The sequence below is a fragment of the Artibeus jamaicensis genome, unplaced genomic scaffold (genome assembly GCF_021234435.1).
Source record: "Artibeus jamaicensis isolate MK-2021 breed Jamaican fruit bat unplaced genomic scaffold, CSHL_Jam_final contig_700, whole genome shotgun sequence".
NCBI lineage: Eukaryota > Metazoa > Chordata > Mammalia > Chiroptera > Phyllostomidae > Artibeus > Artibeus jamaicensis.
In genome coordinates this window covers 9,419,374-9,436,072 of record NW_026521930.1, presented here as the reverse complement: position 1 = coordinate 9,436,072, position 16,699 = coordinate 9,419,374, and the positions used below count along the sequence as shown (strand labels likewise).

Sequence of the window (16,699 nt, the reverse complement as noted above, 5' to 3'; positions counted from 1 at the left end):
CTGCCCCCGTGTCACCACTGTGCACGATGCCTGCCCCTCTTCAGGGCCTGTACGACATGCACATCCAGCTACAAAGCGTGCCCTTCCTGCACTGGGAAGCCCCGGTGACCTCGCACTCGCTCACCGCCAGGTATCACGTTTCCCCTGTCTTGGTTTAGGCTGAAGGCCTGCAGGCCTGGGGCTTTCTCCTCACACTTAGGTTGGGGGCGGTGAGTGGTGCTGATGCTCGGGCGGGGCAAGTGTGGGTGGTCAGGAAGGAAGCTACACGCCCGCGTGCCGACATCTGGCTGTCAGGGCTATGGGCATCCCCAGGACTAGTTCTCCCAAGGCGGCATCTGGGGTCTGCGGCCACTGGGTTTCCTACATCCCCATCTCCTGGCTCACTGTGTCCAGCGGCTTCATGCCTGCTGAACTTCAGCCCTGGTGTGTAGAGGGGCTGCCAGGAACCCCCGTGGTCACATGGTTAATCACCACATGGCTGACAGTGAACGAAGTGCACGCTCTTCCACAGGGAGGTAATGAGTACACCAGTCACCTGCCTACGGAGGAGAGAGAAAGTAGGCGTCATCGTGGATGTGCTCAGCAACACGGCGTCCAATCACAACGGGTTCCCTGTGGTGGAGTCCACTGATGACACCCAGGTACTGGGACCTAGGTTGGGTGCCGTCTCCCAGGAGCCAGTAGCTTCAGGTCAGCTCCTGCCTCCCTTGACCTCAAAGGGAAGCCATCCTCTTCCCTGTGTACCTGTCAAACAGGGCATGTTGGGCAGGTATGGGTTGTGGGGATGGAGAGACCCCGTGTCTGGGTTTGTGAGAGAATTCTGCTATGAAAGTAGCCTGGTCACCTGGCTGTGGGAGCCTTGTCCCTGTGGGTGGGTCTGGTGGCACACCCATGTATCTCATACTCTGACCCTGAACTGCAGTGCGAGCTGCAGCCGCAGCCTGTGTCAGGAGAGGCCCTGACGGAGTGTGTGGCCCGTCCAGTAACGTGTTCCCGCAGGTCTGGGGAGAACTTTGTCAGGGCTAGGTCTGCGTCTCGCCCCGGCACCAAGGCGCTTTGGTCCTCGCTGTGTTGTGGCTCCCACTGTCCCTCCCAAGTGTTTGGAGATTAACAAGCTTGTGTAGGTGTAATGCTTTTGGCAAGGCCAGCACCAGTAGACAGTGGCCACACATTGATGAGGGGCATGATTGGCAGCCTGACTAGAGCCAAGGTTCCCAAGCAGACGTCCTAGAACTGCTGCTGAGTTACTGCCTGCCCTTCTGTCCACACCTCTGAGCTTTCTGCAGGGCCTGCAGCCAGGTGGGCAGGGCCATGGGCCTTGGGCGCTGCCCATGGACAAGGCCATCTGTTGTCTTTTGCTGCAGTCAGCACGGCTCCAGGGCCTGATTCTGCGCTCCCAGCTGATTGTTCTCTTGAAGCACAAGGTAAGCTCCTCGGCGCCTCCAGGTGGTGGAAGGTGCCAGGCTGGGTGCTGCAGTGTTGATATGCACCACCCCTGCCCGTCACCTGTTGCCTGCAGGTGTTTGTTGAGCGGTCCAACAGGGGCCTGGTACAGCGGAGGCTGAGGCTGAAGGACTTCCGGGACGCCTACCCACGCTTCCCCCCCATCCAGTCCATTCATGTGTCCCAGGATGAGCGAGAGTGCACCATGGACCTGTCCGAATTCATGAACCCTTCCCCCTACACAGTGCCCCAGGTACCTCATTCCCTCCTGCAGGGGTCAGGAGGCGGCCTTCGGTGGCCTGCCAGGAGGGGCTTGGGTGCAGTCAGCGGAAAAGTGGGAAGAGCTCCATCCTTACACTCAGGACAAGGTCTGGGGATGTGGGTGGCCGTGGCGCCAGATGCTGACCAAGCAGTGGAGGCGGGCAGGCACACGGAGAAGGGGTGGTTTAGGACACACATTGCTGTGCTGGCAGTGGGGGGTGTGATGGGAGGCAGCCGACACTGCGTGTGGTGGGGCCGGCAGGCAAACTGAGACTGTGCCCACGTTGCAGGAGGCCTCCCTCCCCCGGGTGTTCAAGCTCTTCCGGGCCCTGGGCCTCAGGCACCTGGTGGTGGTGGACAACCATAATCAGGTGAGGAGCCGTGAGGGCAGAGGGCCGTGCCCCTTGACCTGCCTGCCCCGGCCACCCCTGCACAGTTGCTCTCAGCTTCTTCAGGGCCACATGTCCACTTCGGGTCTCCTCCAAACTGCTACTCCCCTGAATGCTTCCAGAGGTAAGGCAGGGGCCACTGGATTCCCATGACCTGGCTTTGTTCCCACAGGTAGTCGGACTAGTAACGAGGAAAGATCTGGCCAGGTACCGGCTTGGAAAGGGGGGCCTGGAGGAGCTCTCACTGGCCCAGACATGAGATCCTGGCCCCGGCACTTCACCTGGGGTCCCCACCTCACTCCTCGGACAGCAGCCGATCCTTGTCCTCCAGACCTCAGGGATGACCCAGCTAGTGTGAGTGTGACTGTCGAGTGGGTGCCTTGTCAGTGTTCTACACACTCCCCTTTGCCTCAGCCCCTTGGTTGTCACTCTCCATCTTCCTGTCTCTCAGCCTTCAGGGATCGGATGTTCACACAAGTGCTCGCTTCCTGAGAGCCAGTGAGAGGTTGCGTGTGTGTGTGTGTGTGCATGCATGTATGTGTGTTCACATGTGTGAGCCAGTGAGTGAGCTGGGACCCGTGGTTCCAAGTGCTGCGGGCACCCAGGGCAGGGCCCTATCTCTGCTTCTTTGCTCCTTGTTCCTCTCCTTGCTGGCCCAGAAGGACAGTGCCACCTGTACCCTGCCCTGGGTGATACGAGGCCACGGCAGAAGCCTTTGGCCTTGCCCCCTCAGCTCATGCTGTGACCGTGAGGTGATAGGCCTGTGCAGCTGGGACCAACCTGGGCAGGGGCCCAGCAGGACAGTCCTGGAGAGCGGATGCTGGAGCACGCTCTGTAAGGAAGCTGGCTCTTCTCCCAGCTCACCATGTGTGCCCCCTGGGCTGTACCCCCACTTGGGGACTCCATGGGCCCTGTGATGGAGTCTTGGCCAAAGGAGAGCAGAGAACCACCGATGGGGCTGAACCCAAGTCCTACCACACTTCTGTCATCCCACGCTCTCTGGAGCTGGAGGCCGGATGGACACCTGTTGCCACCATGTGGATCTGGGAAATTGGGTCTTCTCATCATGGCGGGGAGGGCAACAAAGGCCTCTGAGGACCCCTGGCCCACGACGGTGTTCCTGGGCAGCTCTGATTGTCATCCTGGTGGCTGGGCTCTGGGGTGAGCTGGTGAGCCTGGAGCAGAGACCCTGTGCTCCTCTGAGGCCGGGTGGGACCAGTCCCATAGGACCTTTTTAAAAGGTGGTTCCCAAGTCCCCGGCCCATCTCTGATGGAGGGATTCAGATGCCTTTGTGGTGAGCCAGTGGTGCTGCACCTTGGTTTCAGGCCCTTAGAAGGGGGTGGGGCCTCAGATTGCAGGTCCTGTCCTGGTGGGCAGTTTCTGTGGCAGGTGGGGTTGGGGAGGAGCAGGTGTCCGATGTGTGGGATCGGAATGGGAGAAATAAACTGTGTCAGACAGCCAGTGCCCGCTTCCTGTTCCTGCTCAGCGTGGACCGTGGGGTGCGCATGTCGGGTGAGGCCCACTTCAGTGCATGGTGCAGGTGGGCAGCACCCTAGTGTGGACACCCCTAACAGGGAGACACCCAGAAACCTGGAGGTGGCGTGCAGCTGCAGCCCTTCCATACCTCAGGAGGGAGCTCCCCAGGCACCAACCACCGCATCCTCACTCACATGCCTGGGCAGCCGTTGCTCCTGGGGCGGCCGGAGAGTCAGGTGGGGGGCCTCTCCCCAGAGGCCCTTCTGTCTGGGCCGCCTTTCTCCTCGCTGCTCTGCGTGGCCATGAGGCGTGTGGTGCAGCTCTCCCTGGAGGAGAGGGTGACAGGAGTGTTCACCTGGTCACACAGAAGCCCCAGCCAGCCCTCAGTGGGTGGGTCTGGGCAGCATGGGTAGGGCCAGGGGCTGGAGCATCCGTCCCTGAAGTGAGACGTAAAATACCCTTCACTAGCCTTTGAAGACTCGGTGTGGAGAAAACAAGTACAGCATTTCGATCACTTTTTTGTATTAAATACATGTTGAAATGATGATATTTTAGATGACCTGGGTTAAATAAAATGGACTATTGAAATTTACTCGGTTTTCTTATTGTGGCTGCTAAGAAAGTTTTTGTCATTGAGTTGCGCTTTTTTTTTTTTTTTTTTTAGGTTTTATTTCTTTTTAGAGGGGAAGGGAGGGAGAAAGAAAAACATTGATGGGTTGCCTCACACACTCCCCAACCAGGGACTGAACCCACATCCCAGGCATGTGCCCTGACCAGGAATCAAACCAGTGACCTTCCACTTCGTGGGATGACGCCCAACCCACTGAGCTGCACCGGTCAGGGCACATCCTGTTGCTTTTGGATGGTCCCCCGGGGCCTCTGTGTTTTCAGATGCAGGACTGGCTGTGTTCAGTCTGGGGCCCCCGCCTTCCTGCTTTGGCCTGACAACTGCAGAGCCGGTAGTTGCTCCTTGGCATCCTCCTGCCCTGGCCGGGCCACAGGCCTCCTGTTCCCAGTGTCTGGCTGGCCGAACGGTGCCCCCTCAGATCCGTCCAGAAACAGGCAGTTGGGAAGGCCTTGCAGGACCGGAGAGTTGAAGACAAGGTTCCACTGGCAGTTGGGCTGGGAAGTCACAAGGTTCTGGTGAGGAGGAGAAGGTTCCAGAAGAGCCCTCACTGCCCCGCCTGCCTTGGTATTGTCTTGGAAGGAGGTGTGATGTGAGGACGGGAGCTCACCCCTTCATTCCCTGTGTGTTCCCCCTGAAAGGGTCCTGGAGCCTTTCAGATTTAATTTCCCTGCCTCCCTCCAGCCACTCCCCCCACCCAACTACCCCGGTTTCCTGCGTTGGGCAGTCACAGGGCACTTGGCCCCGGGCCTCTTGACAGTGGCCAAAGCCAAAGACTGGCTGCTGGTAAAGCTGGATCAGGTGAGCCAGGTGCCAGCTGGCGCAGAGGCCAGGAGGACAGTCCAGGGAGGGGACTGCATAGGGGTGTGGACCAATGGGACAGCTCTGCTTCCTGACCCCCAGGTTGCTTTACAGCCTGGGAGCTCCTTTTGGAGCTGGCCAAGCAGGACACTCCCATTTCTGCTGCCCAGGGCTATGTGTTCAAAGGCGGGGGTTGCACCTCTCTGAGCTTAAGCCTCCTGTCGTGGAGTATTGAGAGCCAAGCCCTCTCTGGGCTGGGCCGTGCCACTCAGCACAATGAGCCTGAGTGAGCTGGGAAGGCACACTTAGTGACAGTCGCACTGATTTCGGGTCCATGTTACCCTAAGCTCCATCCGGAAGCCAGCATCTCTTGTCACCCCAGAAGGCCAAGTGGTGAGCCTGAAGGTGCCTCTTGCAGAGCTGGCTGATAGCAACTGCTTGTCCGGAGCTTCGCCCCCCTCCCAGCTAAGCACTATTACCCTGGAGGACCTGGGGCACCTCGTGGAGGAAGGGCTGGCCAGCCCCGAGCCCCTGAGTCTGGAGGAAATCTCCGGGAGGTATGAATCCAGCCACGGGGCATCTACCACCTCTGTCCCAGAGCAGGACACCCCCAAGCTCTGGAAGCAGCTGAAGCAATGGTGAGCCCTGTGGGAGCAGGTTTGGAGAGCCACACATCAGCCCCACACGTGATGCCACCTCGGCCTGCTTCTCTCTCTGGCTAGGGTGACTAACCTGCAGGCCGAGGTGGCATCCCTACAGGGACACAAGGACCACTGTGAGCATGCCACACTGAGCCTGCTACGTGAGCTGCACCAAGTGCAGGCCAGTGTGCAGCTGCAAGACTCAGAGCTGAAGAAGCTGAAGCGAGAGGTACAGCAGGCAGCTTGGGCCCCTGAGAAGGAGACCCTGGAGGTGAGCCACCATTGGCTGGGAGGCTGCTTGTCCCCACCCACAAGCCAGGCTCCCCCTTTCCTGGGTGTTGGGGCAGCTGCTTCCTGGACCCTGAACTCAGCTCAAGCCGTGCTGCCCAGGCCAGGAGCCCAAAGAACCCCCAGAAGCTATGTCTGTGCTGGTCAGGCTGTGAGGGCCCATGGCCTGCACTCAGCCACACCCTCCTCCTTGCAGTTCCCCAGCCCCCAGAACCAGAACAAGATGCAGGCCTTGGACAAGAGGTATCCCCATACTCGTGGCGCAGGCCTTAGCAAGGGTGAAGTGGGCATTGGGAGAGCAGTAGCTGGTGCCAGGCCCACTGGGGCATCACCCACAGGGCTTTGTTTCCCCAACTAGTTGTCATGCGCAGGCAAGCAGTACATGCCCGTGGCAGCATTAAAAAGCTCTGGGTTTGTGTGAGCCTCAGCAGCCTACAGAGCCCTGGGAAAGGGGTGGGGAGCTTGCTGCTGGGGCGCTTGGCTGGGACCCCGGCCCCTGAAGGCTGCCCAGCCTGCTCTGGGCTTCTCCTGGCCACCAGGAGGGTTGGCTGGGCAGGCCCCAGGCAGAAGCGGCTCTTGTGTGCCAGGTTGGTGGAAGTCCGGGAGGCTCTAACCCAGATCAGGAGGAAGCAGGCACTGCAGGACTCTGAGCGGAAGAGCACCGAGCAGGAGGCCAACCTGAGGTGAGCAGCTCTGGCCTCCCTCCCCAGGGGCTGGCTCTGGACCTGCTGTGTGTGGTCGCGTGGAAGTCGTCAAGGCAGGGCAGGTGTTCACTTGCCCTCGGTGCCAAGCTGCTGATTGATGGGGAGCCTGTAGACCCTCTGTGGGAGAAGCGACTTGAGCGAGGGGGTTCCCAACTCTTCCCCTTTTCCATAGGTCATGCTCACTGGGGCCCAGCTCGCACCTTCTCAGGTGGGGGCAGAAAGCCAGCATCTTGCCCCCTCTCTGTTTACTCAGGCAGGTTAGGCACTTCCCGCTCCAAAGGCCTGTAAGTCGGCCTAGTCCCCCACTCCCCACCCCCATGTAGGCCTTTGCCTGAGAAGGATTCTTGAAGTTCAAAGGTCCCGCCAGCCTCCCTGTGGTTCCCCAGCCCTTCTGGCTGGCCTGGCTGCTGTGACCTTTGGCCGGTGCCCCCAGGTTGGCCAACTTGGCTGGGAAGCTGGACCAGGAGGAGCAGAACCGGGAGGTGGCCTGCAGTGCGCTGCAGAGGAGCCAGGAGGACGCCAGCCAGAAGATGGACCATGAGGTGGCCAGGCTGCAGGTACCCAGGCAGGGTGCTGGGTGACAGGCTCCGTCTGGAAGGGAACGCCCATGCTCCCAGCCCAACCTATGTCGTCCTTTCGGGTTCTTTCCTCGCTCCAGCTATCTTTGCAGTCCCCTCCACGTGATCAGACTGGGGGAGTGATCCCCAAGTCCTATGCTGTTTAATACACTGGCCACTAGCCTCAGGTAACTCTGTATATTGAAATTAGCTACATTTTAGGCAATTTAAAACTCAGTGCCTTGATCACACGAACCAAACTTTAAATTCTCAGAGTCCTTGTGTGGCCAGTGGCTGTCGACAGGGGCTGCACCAAGATGGAGCACCTTCCTTGTCACAGAAAGTTTTGTTGTTAGCACGAGCTCAGCCATTGCTCCTCCTCCTCCCTTTCTATATAACCAGCACCCAAATCTAGAAATAGAACATTGTAGCCCAAAGCCCCCTTCTTGGCCGTTTTCAGCCTTGGTGCTTCCCTTATGCAAAGTGGAAGTTACCTTCCTGAAGATGCATCTCTCAGTGCTTATACTTCTTGGCTGGTGCAGTTTCCCCCGCTGCATGGGGCCCCTTAGGAGGTGGGGCAGGGGATGGGAAAGCCTCCGCTCTGCAAATAGAGACCAGGGACTGCACTGCACACCAGGGAGGCCCCAGCTGCCGTCCGCATAACTCAGCTGCTCAGCTCTGGAAGTGTTTCCCTCCCAGGCCCTTTGGGGAGTTGGCACCTTGGTTCCCTCAAGAGACTGCTAGCAGCCTGCCAGCCAGGAGCTGCACAAATTCCTGCTATGCCATTCACCGGGTGGGATGCCTGCCTCTTCCCTAAGACCACTCTAGGGCTGGAATCTGCAAGCTATGGCCAGCCACCTGGCTTTGTAAATAAAGTTTTATTGGCACATGGCCATTCCCATTCATTTACTTTTGTCCAAGCTGCTTTTGCGCTGGAACCACAGAGTGGAGGAACTGTGACATAGATCCCGTGGCCCGTAAACCTAAAACGTCTACTCTCTGGCTCTTTACAGATCATTTGCCCAGCCCTGCTCCAGGTCATCCTGCATGGGCAAGGAGGCCAGCATGGCTGGTGCTCACGGCCCTGGGGGCTGCGGGAGCTTCCCAGAGGGCGCTGTGGCCTTGGAGAAGGTGCCTCCTGCCAGAGGCCTGCCTGCCCTGTGGGTGTGTTAGGCAGGGAGACAGGGCCAGGCTGGGCCCTGACTCCCCTGGTCCCGCCCCCGCAGACCCTTGGTGCAGCAGGAAGGGAGTTGAGAGGGGGGAGAGCAATGGAAAGGGCCCCTATCTGGGCAAAGGGTGTGTGTGTGCATGAGTGTGCACATTTGCATGTGTGCATGTGTGTACAAGTGAGTGCTCACACATGCACTTGCCCTCCCGTCCCGAGGCCGCCAGCTCTGGGTGTGGTTTGGTAGTAGCTACTATGCCTTCTCCCCTGAGGGGTGCCTCATGGCCACTCCTTGGGCACCAAGTGTATCCTAGACCTGCGTGAACATGGCCTGCAGACCCTTCATGTCCCTTTGCCTGGACATGTGACCCCTGCCTGCCTTTCCTCTCTTCCTAAGGAGGGTGTGGCAGGCCCAGCTCTGCTAGGCTCGGGGACAGCCAGGGATACAGAACCCAGAGCCCCCTCCAGATGGAGATGGTTAGGCAAGAAAACATCCAAGATGGCATGTGTGGGGGATGGCTGTGGGAGGAGGGCACCCAGCAAAGTGGCAGCACAGTGCCCGTGTGTGCCCCCTCCACAGGCCCAGGTGACCAAACTGGGTGAGGAGATGAGCCTTCGCTTCCTCAAGAGGGAGGCTAAGCTGTGTGGCTTCCTGCAGAAGAGCTTCCTGGCACTAGAGAAGGTGGGAGCCTGCAGGCTGGTGGGGCTGTGCTGTGTCCCCTGCTCACGGGGCTCGCAGCACTGGGTGGGGTCTCTCGCAGAGAATGAAGGCCTCCGAGAGCACACGGCTGAAGGCGGAGAGCGGTCTGCGGGAGGAGCTGGAAAGCAGGTGGCAAAACCTCCAGGAGCTGGCCGAGGAGCGCGTGCGAGCCCTGCGGGGGCAGTGCAAGGTGAGCAGCTAGGGCACAGGCTGGACACCTGGTTGGGGGCGGCACGGGTCTCAGGGCCGCCCCTGCACCACAGCAGGAAGAGTGCTACCTCCTGGAGCAGTGCCGGGGCCTGGACCGGGCTGTCGTCCAGCTGACCAAGTTTGTGCGCCAGAACCAGGTGTCGCTGAACCGTGTCCTCCTGGCGGAGCAGAAGTCCCGGTGGGTATCCAAATAGAGCAGTGGGCAGAGAACAGCGCTGTCGGGCTGGGTGGACTGGAACGGCTCCCTCCCCAGGCCTTAGCACCCTGAGCCCAGGGCCAGGCCTGGTGGGGCCGCCAGGGCAGAGTAGCTGCCCATCCCAACCTGCCCCTCATGGGGACACTCAGTGTGGCAGTGGGGGACGCAGCCCCATTTTGGTGGCCCCTCTGGTGACACTCTCATCCTCTGGTCCACTGGGTCTCCTGGAAGGTTCTGGAACCAGCAGTCAGGCTCCCCTCCTTGGCCCAGCTCTGAGGGGCAGGCCAGCCCCAGCTGAGGGACAGTTTCTCTCAGTGGCACCAACCCACAGGGACACCAAGGGTTGCTTGGAGGAAAGCCAGGCTGGAGAGCTGGCTGCCTACCTGCAGGAAAACCTGGAGGCCATGCGGCTGGCCAGCGAGCTGGCCCAGCACGAGATGCGCGGCACATTGGAGCTGGTGAGGGCGGCAGGGCTGGGTCGGGTCTCCTCTGGGGTCCCCACCTACACAGGCACCCCCGCTCAGCCTGACCTCCCACAGCTCCAAGAGAAGAGCCAGGCCTTGGAGGGGTCCGTGGCTGAGCTGGTCAGACAGGTGAGGGACCTGAGTGACCACTTCTTGGCCCTGAGCTGGAGGCTGGACCTGCAAGAGCAAACACTGACCCAGAGGCTGTGCGAGGTAAGGCTGCGGTGCTGCCTGGGGGAAAGGCAGCCGAGACAGTGGGGCGGGGCCTGGCCCCCCTCCCGATCCAATAGGTGCAGGCCTGACCAGCTGGTCCCATGTGTACCCAGTGACTGCTTGCGCAGCCCAGGGTGACCCTGTTCCTGGGAGACCTCCTGCCCAGAGTGGGCAGCCAGGGTCAGCCGCTGAGACATTCAGAGGCCCCAGAGATCCTACTGCACAGGGGCTCCACAGAGGGGCCGGCGAGGCAGAATCTGCCCCGTGGGTGTTTTTCTTCTTTTTTGTAATAGCTTTGTGGAAGTTTAATGCACTTATCATAAAATTCACCTTTTTAAAAAAGATTTTATTGATTTATCTTTAGAGGGGAAAGGAAGGAGAGAGGGAGAGAAATATCAATGTATGGTTGCCTCTCGTGTGTCCCCTACTGGGACCAGGCCTGCAACCCAGGCATGTGCCCTGACTGGGAATCAAACCTTGATGCTCTGGTTTGCAGGCCCGTGCTCAATCCACTGAGCTACACCAGCCAGAGCCATAAAATTCACCTTTTAAAAATGTATAATTCAGTGAGATTTTTTGCATATATTCAGAGTTGTACCATCGCCACTACAATCACTTTTAGAAGCTTTTTGTCACCCCAAAGGAGACGCTGTCCTCATGAAGTCGTCACTCCCCTCCCCACCCCCAGCCCCTGGTACCCACTATCTGCTTTTAGTCTCTGGATCTGCCCATTCTGGACACTCCACAGAAATGGAATCACACATTACGTGACCTTCTGTGTCTGGCTTCTCCCACAGAGCACGACTTTTTTACAAACATTGGTGTTGCAACACGTACAGGTGCCTTTTCCCTTTTCGTGGCCGAGTGCTGTTCCACTGTGTGGTGGACCGCCACTTGTTTATCTGTTTGTCAGCTGATGGACACTGGGCTGCTGCCCTTGTTAGCGATGTAGATGGCATTGCTGTGAACACACATGTGTACCCTTTGGTTGTGGGGCCAGGTTCCCCGGGTCTGCCCTGTGTCTCCTCTCCTGCAGGTGTGGGCAGGTGGTCTTTTCTCTGTCCCTGTCCCTACCGACTCCAGGGGCACTGGGGCTGGAGTGGGGGCGGGGCTGAGCGAGGCCTGCATGTGCCCAGTGGGGTGGTCTGGGCCGCGTGAGACCTGCGAGCACGTGCTCAGCACCCGTTGTGCCAAGTCCACCTGGCCGCCCTCCCTGGCCCGGCTCTGGCCTCACTGGGTGTCTGTGTCCCAGGCAAAGACCGAGTGGGAAGGCGCAGAGCGGAGATCGCTGGAGGGCCTGGCTCAGTGTCGGAAGGAGGCCCAGGCGTCCCTGAGGGAGGTGCGGGAGACGGTGGACGGCCTGCCCTGGCAGGTGGGTGAGGGCCAGGGCTGCACCCCCCCCCCTGCCGTGCCCACCCTTAGCCACCAGCCCACCCCCAACTCTGCCGTTTCAGATAGAAGTCGTCTCTGACAGGTGTGTCCTACACAAGAGTGACTCAGACCTCAAAATTTCTGCCGAGGGTAAAGCCAGGTGAGGCTGAGCTCCGGCAGAAGCCTGGTAGGACCGTGGCCCCTGGGAAGGGAAGTGAGCTCCACTGAGCTGACTGTCAGGGAGTAGGCTGGGGGGGTATGGCTGACCGAGAACCACCTTGCTGCACCAACAGGGCTTCTCCCAGGTGCTGCTCTGTGAGCTCCTGGCACCTGTGGCCGCCCTAACCGCCCCCCTAAGGCCTGGCTCAGCCCCCTTGGGAGCAGCCTGCACAGACCGCCAAGTCTCCCCCTCTCTCACCCGTTGGTGACCCCAGCCCCCACCGGAGGAGTAGTGAAGCCAAATGTCCCGTATTCTTCCCAGAACCTCCTCCCTCTGCCTACCCTGCCCGTCAACTCAGGGTGCTCCCCAGAGCCTGGTGGCCTCGGCCCCCTGTCCCCATAGGGAATTCGAGGTTGGGACCTTGCGGCAGGAGCTGGCTGCTCTGCTGTCGTCTGTGCAGCTGCTCAAGGAGGGCAGCCCTGGGCGGAAGATCGCTGAGATCCAGGGCAAGCTGGCCACGGTACCCTCCCAGGCCCGTCCCACCCAGAAGAACGGGAGGTCATCTGGTCCAGACGGGGGGTGGGCAGCTGCCTGGGGAGGGGGGTCCTGGGGAGGGTCACAGATATCCTGCTGGGGTCTCCCCATGTCTTAGCCTTTGGAAGTTCCAACACTGGGGCATCAGCGGTCATGGTGAAAGGAGTGGCCCCGAGCACTGGCCGGGTCCCACCTGATCGCTGGGCTGAGTGATGCCCCTTCGTCCCATCAAGGGGTGATGACCCACACATCAGAGGTCGGTTCCTCCTCTGGGGGATTGGGGTGGGGCTGCTTCCATGTCCACAAACGGGGGACAGTATTTAGTTTCAGAACCAAATAATGAAATTGGAAAACAGCATCCAGGACAACAAGACCATCCAGAATCTCAAGTTTAATTCGGAAACCAAGCTGGTGAGAGGCAGCCCTGTACTGGCACAACAGGCCCTCCCGCTGCAGCCCCAGGCCCCCAGGCTGGGTGGGGGGCTGCTTTCTCTGTGCAGGGCCTGAGTCCCAGTTCTTCCTCACCCCTCCCAGCCTGCCCGCCCCTCTGTCTCTGGTCTCCTGCACTATCTGCCTGTCTGCCCTGGTTTGCCCAGAAGAAGATAATCCTGTGTGCTGTCCCACCCCCCATTCCCATCCCGCATTCCCGCATCCGTGCCTCCCCCATGCCGCCCCCGCTTCTGTTCTCAGCGCAAAGAGGAGATGGCCACACTGAGGGAGTGCCTGATGTGCCTGTGGAGTGAGGACGGCCCGTGGGCCCCGACGCTGGGCAGCAGGAAGGTCTTCATGTCCCTGGGGAGACAGCAGTTCATCAAGGATGTGGCCTCTGGTGAGGTGGTACCCGTGAACCGCTGGGGCGTGTATCAGGCTGTGAGGTGAGCAGTGGGGAGCTGCCTTTTAGAGGCCCCTCTGGGTCTGGGTTCGGGGCTGGGGGAGGCCCCAAGGGCAGTGGGCCGTAAGCCATGTTTCTGGGCAGGTGGCTGCAGTGGAAGGCTGTCCTCATGAACCAGGTAGCCCGGCGGAGGCCAAGAACAGTCTTGGAGAGGTCCCTTGGCCAGAAGCCTGCCCACCAGCTCACATCCTTACCCCCTTGACAGAAATAAACATGCCAGCTCCTGCTGCTGTCAGAGTGTGGATTCCCTCCAGGGGTTCAGGGGGACCAGGCGGCTGGAGTGACCAAGAGGACCCATCGTCAAAGCTTGTCCATCCTCAGACTCCCAGAATGCCCTTCTCTTGACCAAGCCCAGCTGAGCTCCAGCCAGTTTCCTGGGCCTTCCTGCCAAGAGGCCCGGGGGCCTGGAATCCACACCCGCGCCCAGCTGGGTTCCCCGGCAGCCAGGCCGGCCCGGGCCCAGGCTCTCCGCCTGTCAGCCATGCCCTTCAAACCTGCGAGGTGCCCAACAGAGAATCATCTCTTCCTGTCCTAATCTAGGGAGCAAACAGTGTGTTTGCTCATGCACTCAGCAGCGCCTCCTCCTCCTGCCTCTCCAAGAAAACTCTCGGCTCATTTGGGTAGCTGGCCCTGCCACCTGCTTCAGGAAGGGCCACCTGGGACTAGCCAGTGGGCAGGCAGTGGGAGGGTTGTCCTTGGGAGTCTTGGGGCCTGGTCTGGATGGGCACAGTGTGTCCTTCTCCTGAGCCCATAGTCTCCAGGTGGCCACAGCTCCTGCCCTGCCATTCTTTCCTATGGGCAGAGCTCCAAGGACTGAGGCCAGGGTGGCCGGTTCAGGTGCTGGGACTTCAGCCCCTGCACATTCCTGCCCTGGTGGCCTATGGTGGTTGCAGCTTCAGGTCCCAGGATGAGCCCTGCCCCTCTCCCCAGGCCTGGAAAGTCCCCACCTAGGCTGCTCTGTCCTCCTGGTGGCTGCCACTGCGGAGGGCCCCAGAGACCCCCAGCAGGACAGCCATGAGGGGACCCCAGACCCCTGCTGCCCCAGCTTACCCTGCCAACCTTGGCTGCTCACTAGGCCTCAGCCAGCTGTACCCCCTCCAGGGTCTGGGCACCCCTGCCTGGCGGCTCGGGGCCAGCCTCTACCGACCAGCTAGCCAGCAGGTCACTGAAGTCGGGTGTACCCGGGTGCAGCAGGCCCAGGGGGCTGGGCACTGGCTCCTTCCAGAAGGAAGGGGGCAGCTTCCTCTGGGTCATGGGGGTGATGTGGCCATACTTCTGCTCCAGCCTCAGCTGGGGGCCAGCTGACACCCTGGGCCCTGAGAACTGCCGCAGCCCGTAGTCGAACAACTCAGCCAGTGGCCCCAGGGGCTGCACCCTTTCCTCACCAAGGCCTGTCTCCTGCACCTGCCCCTGGGGACCCCGGGGAGAGTGAGCCCCAGGCCCCGAGGCCCTGTTGTCACCAGGGAGCCCACCCTGGGTCGGGTGCATCGCATCTGTGCAGTAGCGCTCCCTGGCTGAGCTGCAGGCCCCGTGGCCGTCAGCATAGATGTCGCAGGTGTCTGGGTCCTGTCCCCTGTCCTTGCGGCCGAAGTACCTCTGGATGTCGCCGCTGATGAGCTCAGAGAACCGTAGCAGCTGCAGTGGCGTCTCGGCGCTGCTCAGACCTGCAGGGGCCTCTTCAGGGGCAACTGTGGCCCAACCTGGGCTCCGGGGAGCTGGGCTGTGGGACCCTGGCCCCTCACCCTTCAGATCCTCCTCTTCTTCCTCCTCCCCCTCTTCTTCTTCCTCCTCCTCCTCAGAAGTGTCTGGGGGCTCTGGGTCTAAGGGCAGGAAGGGCTGAAGCGAAGGCAGGGGCAGCTGGAAGTCACAGAGAGGTCGGATCACTCCTGTGGCCATGTCCTTCACGTTGGAGCCTCTGGGGCAGCAGGGCCGCTGGGAAGGGAAGGGAGAGGGGACAGGTTGTCAGTCAGGGCCTGCAGCCCTCCTGGTGGGACTGGGCACTATGGCCACTTGTTCTTGGAGAGGGAGCTGAGCTCAGAAGTGGGTGAGAGTTGGAAGGGCCGGGGCGGGGGTGTCATCGTGGCAGTGGGCGCAGCCTGAGTTGGGTGGGGGAGCCTGCGGAGGGCGGGTCCCGGAGTTTAGAGCAGCCGCTGCCTGTCAGATGGTCACGGGCCCTGTGAGCAGTGCATCCTGAAGGGTGGTCAGAGGGAATGAGGGTGGGTGACAGACAGGGTTGGTGCCGCCAGAACAGTGAGCTGGTGGTGAGGAGCAGTCACAGAGAGAGAAGCAGGGGACGTGGGAAGGCAGCCCCCAGGGGCTAGGGTGAGAGTGGGTTTGGGGCCTTGGAGGGCGGACGCCGTGTCCCAGTGTGGGGTTGCTACGGCTCTTGATAAACAGGCTTGTTGAGGCGTTGTCTGCCCAGGTGCTGGACAGGGGACCCCTCGCCCTTGCGATGCCCACACTGAGCCCAGAGGCTGACTGCCTTGGGGCCCAGAGCCCTAGCAGCTTTGGGAGCTTTCAGAGCCAGCACTATTTCTCCCATCCCCCATTTTCCCAGTCCCATCTAATTCCAATAAGTGCAGGCACAGTCCCAGGCTTTCGTTTGTTCTCTGTCAGTTGACCGAGGGGTGAATGAGACAATGCCGCAGGATTCGGTAGGGTCCTCCAGAGGCAGAGCGGCCTGTGGGCGTCTGCTTGTCTGGGGCTCGGGAGGATGGGGAGGGGATTTGGGGAGGAGACTACCAGGGGTGCCTGTGGCTCTCCCCTGGGCCTGCGGCCGAGCAGGGGTATGGGGAGCTGATTGTGAACGCTGAAGCCTCCCCCCACCCAGGGATGAATCAGGCATGGCCCTCCTGGGCAGGGAGGCCGCAGAGTGAGCCAGGGAGGGAGGGAAGGAAGGAAGGAAGGGACGGAGGGAGGGAGGGAGGGAGGGAGGGAGGGAGGGAGGGAGGGAGGGAGGGAGGGAAGGAAGGAAGGAAGGAAGGAAGAAAAGGGAAGGTCATTCGGAGAGACGGAGCGGGGTCTCCCAGTTTGCCAGGAAACACCTCCCAGGGGTGGGTGAGTCCACAGGCATCGCGGAGAGGCAGGTGGGCCTGGGGAGCGTGGGCCTCCCTTGCTCCCGATAGGCCGGCCGCTGACCACGCTGCACTCCCAGTCTTGTATACAGTGCTGGGGCCCCACTTCCCTGCAGGGGCATCCAGTGGCCCCAGCTGCGGGGTGGCACCCGCTTTCCCCGGCCCATGCTTTCCCTGTTGCACGCCTGAAGGGCCTGGCCCTGCTCAGCCCTGCTGGTGCCCTATCCCAGTGAGTGGGAGGGCCCCAAAGACCACCTGGGCAGAAGGGCCCACAGCCTTCCCAGGAGGGAGAGGAGGCCAGACCCCACAGCCAGGACCCTCCCCACCTGCTGCACAGCCCTCCTCTTACCTGTGAGACCTGCAGCTCTACCGGGCAGGCCCACCTCCACCTGGGCTCAAGCATTTATAGCCGGGCTTTGCTGCCGGCAGGGCTGGCAAATATTTGGGGACTGCATTGTCATCGCAGACTGGGCAAATAGACTCCGTTTGTTTTAGCGCCCGGCAACCAGGGCCCAACAAGGGGGAGCCTGGGCC

At 60.8% G+C, this 16,699-nt stretch overlaps 3 protein-coding genes across 4 annotated transcripts in view; 2 read left to right on the top strand and 1 right to left on the bottom strand.

The window, feature by feature from the left end:
- The window catches only part of CLCN7 (chloride voltage-gated channel 7), a 27,357-nt gene extending 23,195 nt beyond the window's left edge, over positions 1 to 4,162 (top strand). For both annotated transcript variants that reach the window (XM_053671615.1, XM_037157203.2), the window contains 6 exons: positions 45 to 130; positions 512 to 641; positions 1,365 to 1,424; positions 1,520 to 1,696; positions 1,995 to 2,075; positions 2,266 to 4,162. In XM_053671615.1, coding sequence (XP_053527590.1) covers positions 45 to 130; positions 512 to 641; positions 1,365 to 1,424; positions 1,520 to 1,696; positions 1,995 to 2,075; positions 2,266 to 2,352 — 621 coding nt within the window. In that variant the 3' untranslated portion in view covers positions 2,353 to 4,162. The remainder of the gene's footprint in view (positions 1 to 44; positions 131 to 511; positions 642 to 1,364; positions 1,425 to 1,519; positions 1,697 to 1,994; positions 2,076 to 2,265) is intronic.
- On the top strand, positions 3,600 to 13,326 carry CCDC154 (coiled-coil domain containing 154). Its single transcript, XM_053671735.1, has 20 exons — positions 3,600 to 3,606; positions 3,724 to 3,908; positions 4,880 to 4,996; positions 5,167 to 5,282; positions 5,344 to 5,634; positions 5,719 to 5,908; positions 6,122 to 6,168; positions 6,513 to 6,608; positions 7,063 to 7,186; positions 8,932 to 9,033; positions 9,113 to 9,241; positions 9,315 to 9,439; positions 9,789 to 9,915; positions 9,997 to 10,134; positions 11,387 to 11,506; positions 11,589 to 11,665; positions 12,068 to 12,185; positions 12,524 to 12,610; positions 12,890 to 13,074; positions 13,176 to 13,326. The coding sequence occupies exons 1-20, from the start codon at positions 3,600 to 3,602 to the stop codon at positions 13,291 to 13,293; spliced, it is 2,499 nt and encodes an 832-aa protein (XP_053527710.1). The 3' UTR covers positions 13,294 to 13,326.
- Positions 12,941 to 16,699, bottom strand: PERCC1 (proline and glutamate rich with coiled coil 1). Its single transcript, XM_053671623.1, has 3 exons — positions 16,515 to 16,699; positions 13,286 to 15,023; positions 12,941 to 12,991 (listed from the first exon to the last, which is right to left on the bottom strand). The coding sequence occupies exons 1-2, from the start codon at positions 16,566 to 16,568 to the stop codon at positions 14,163 to 14,165; spliced, it is 915 nt and encodes a 304-aa protein (XP_053527598.1). The 5' UTR covers positions 16,569 to 16,699; the 3' UTR covers positions 12,941 to 12,991; positions 13,286 to 14,162.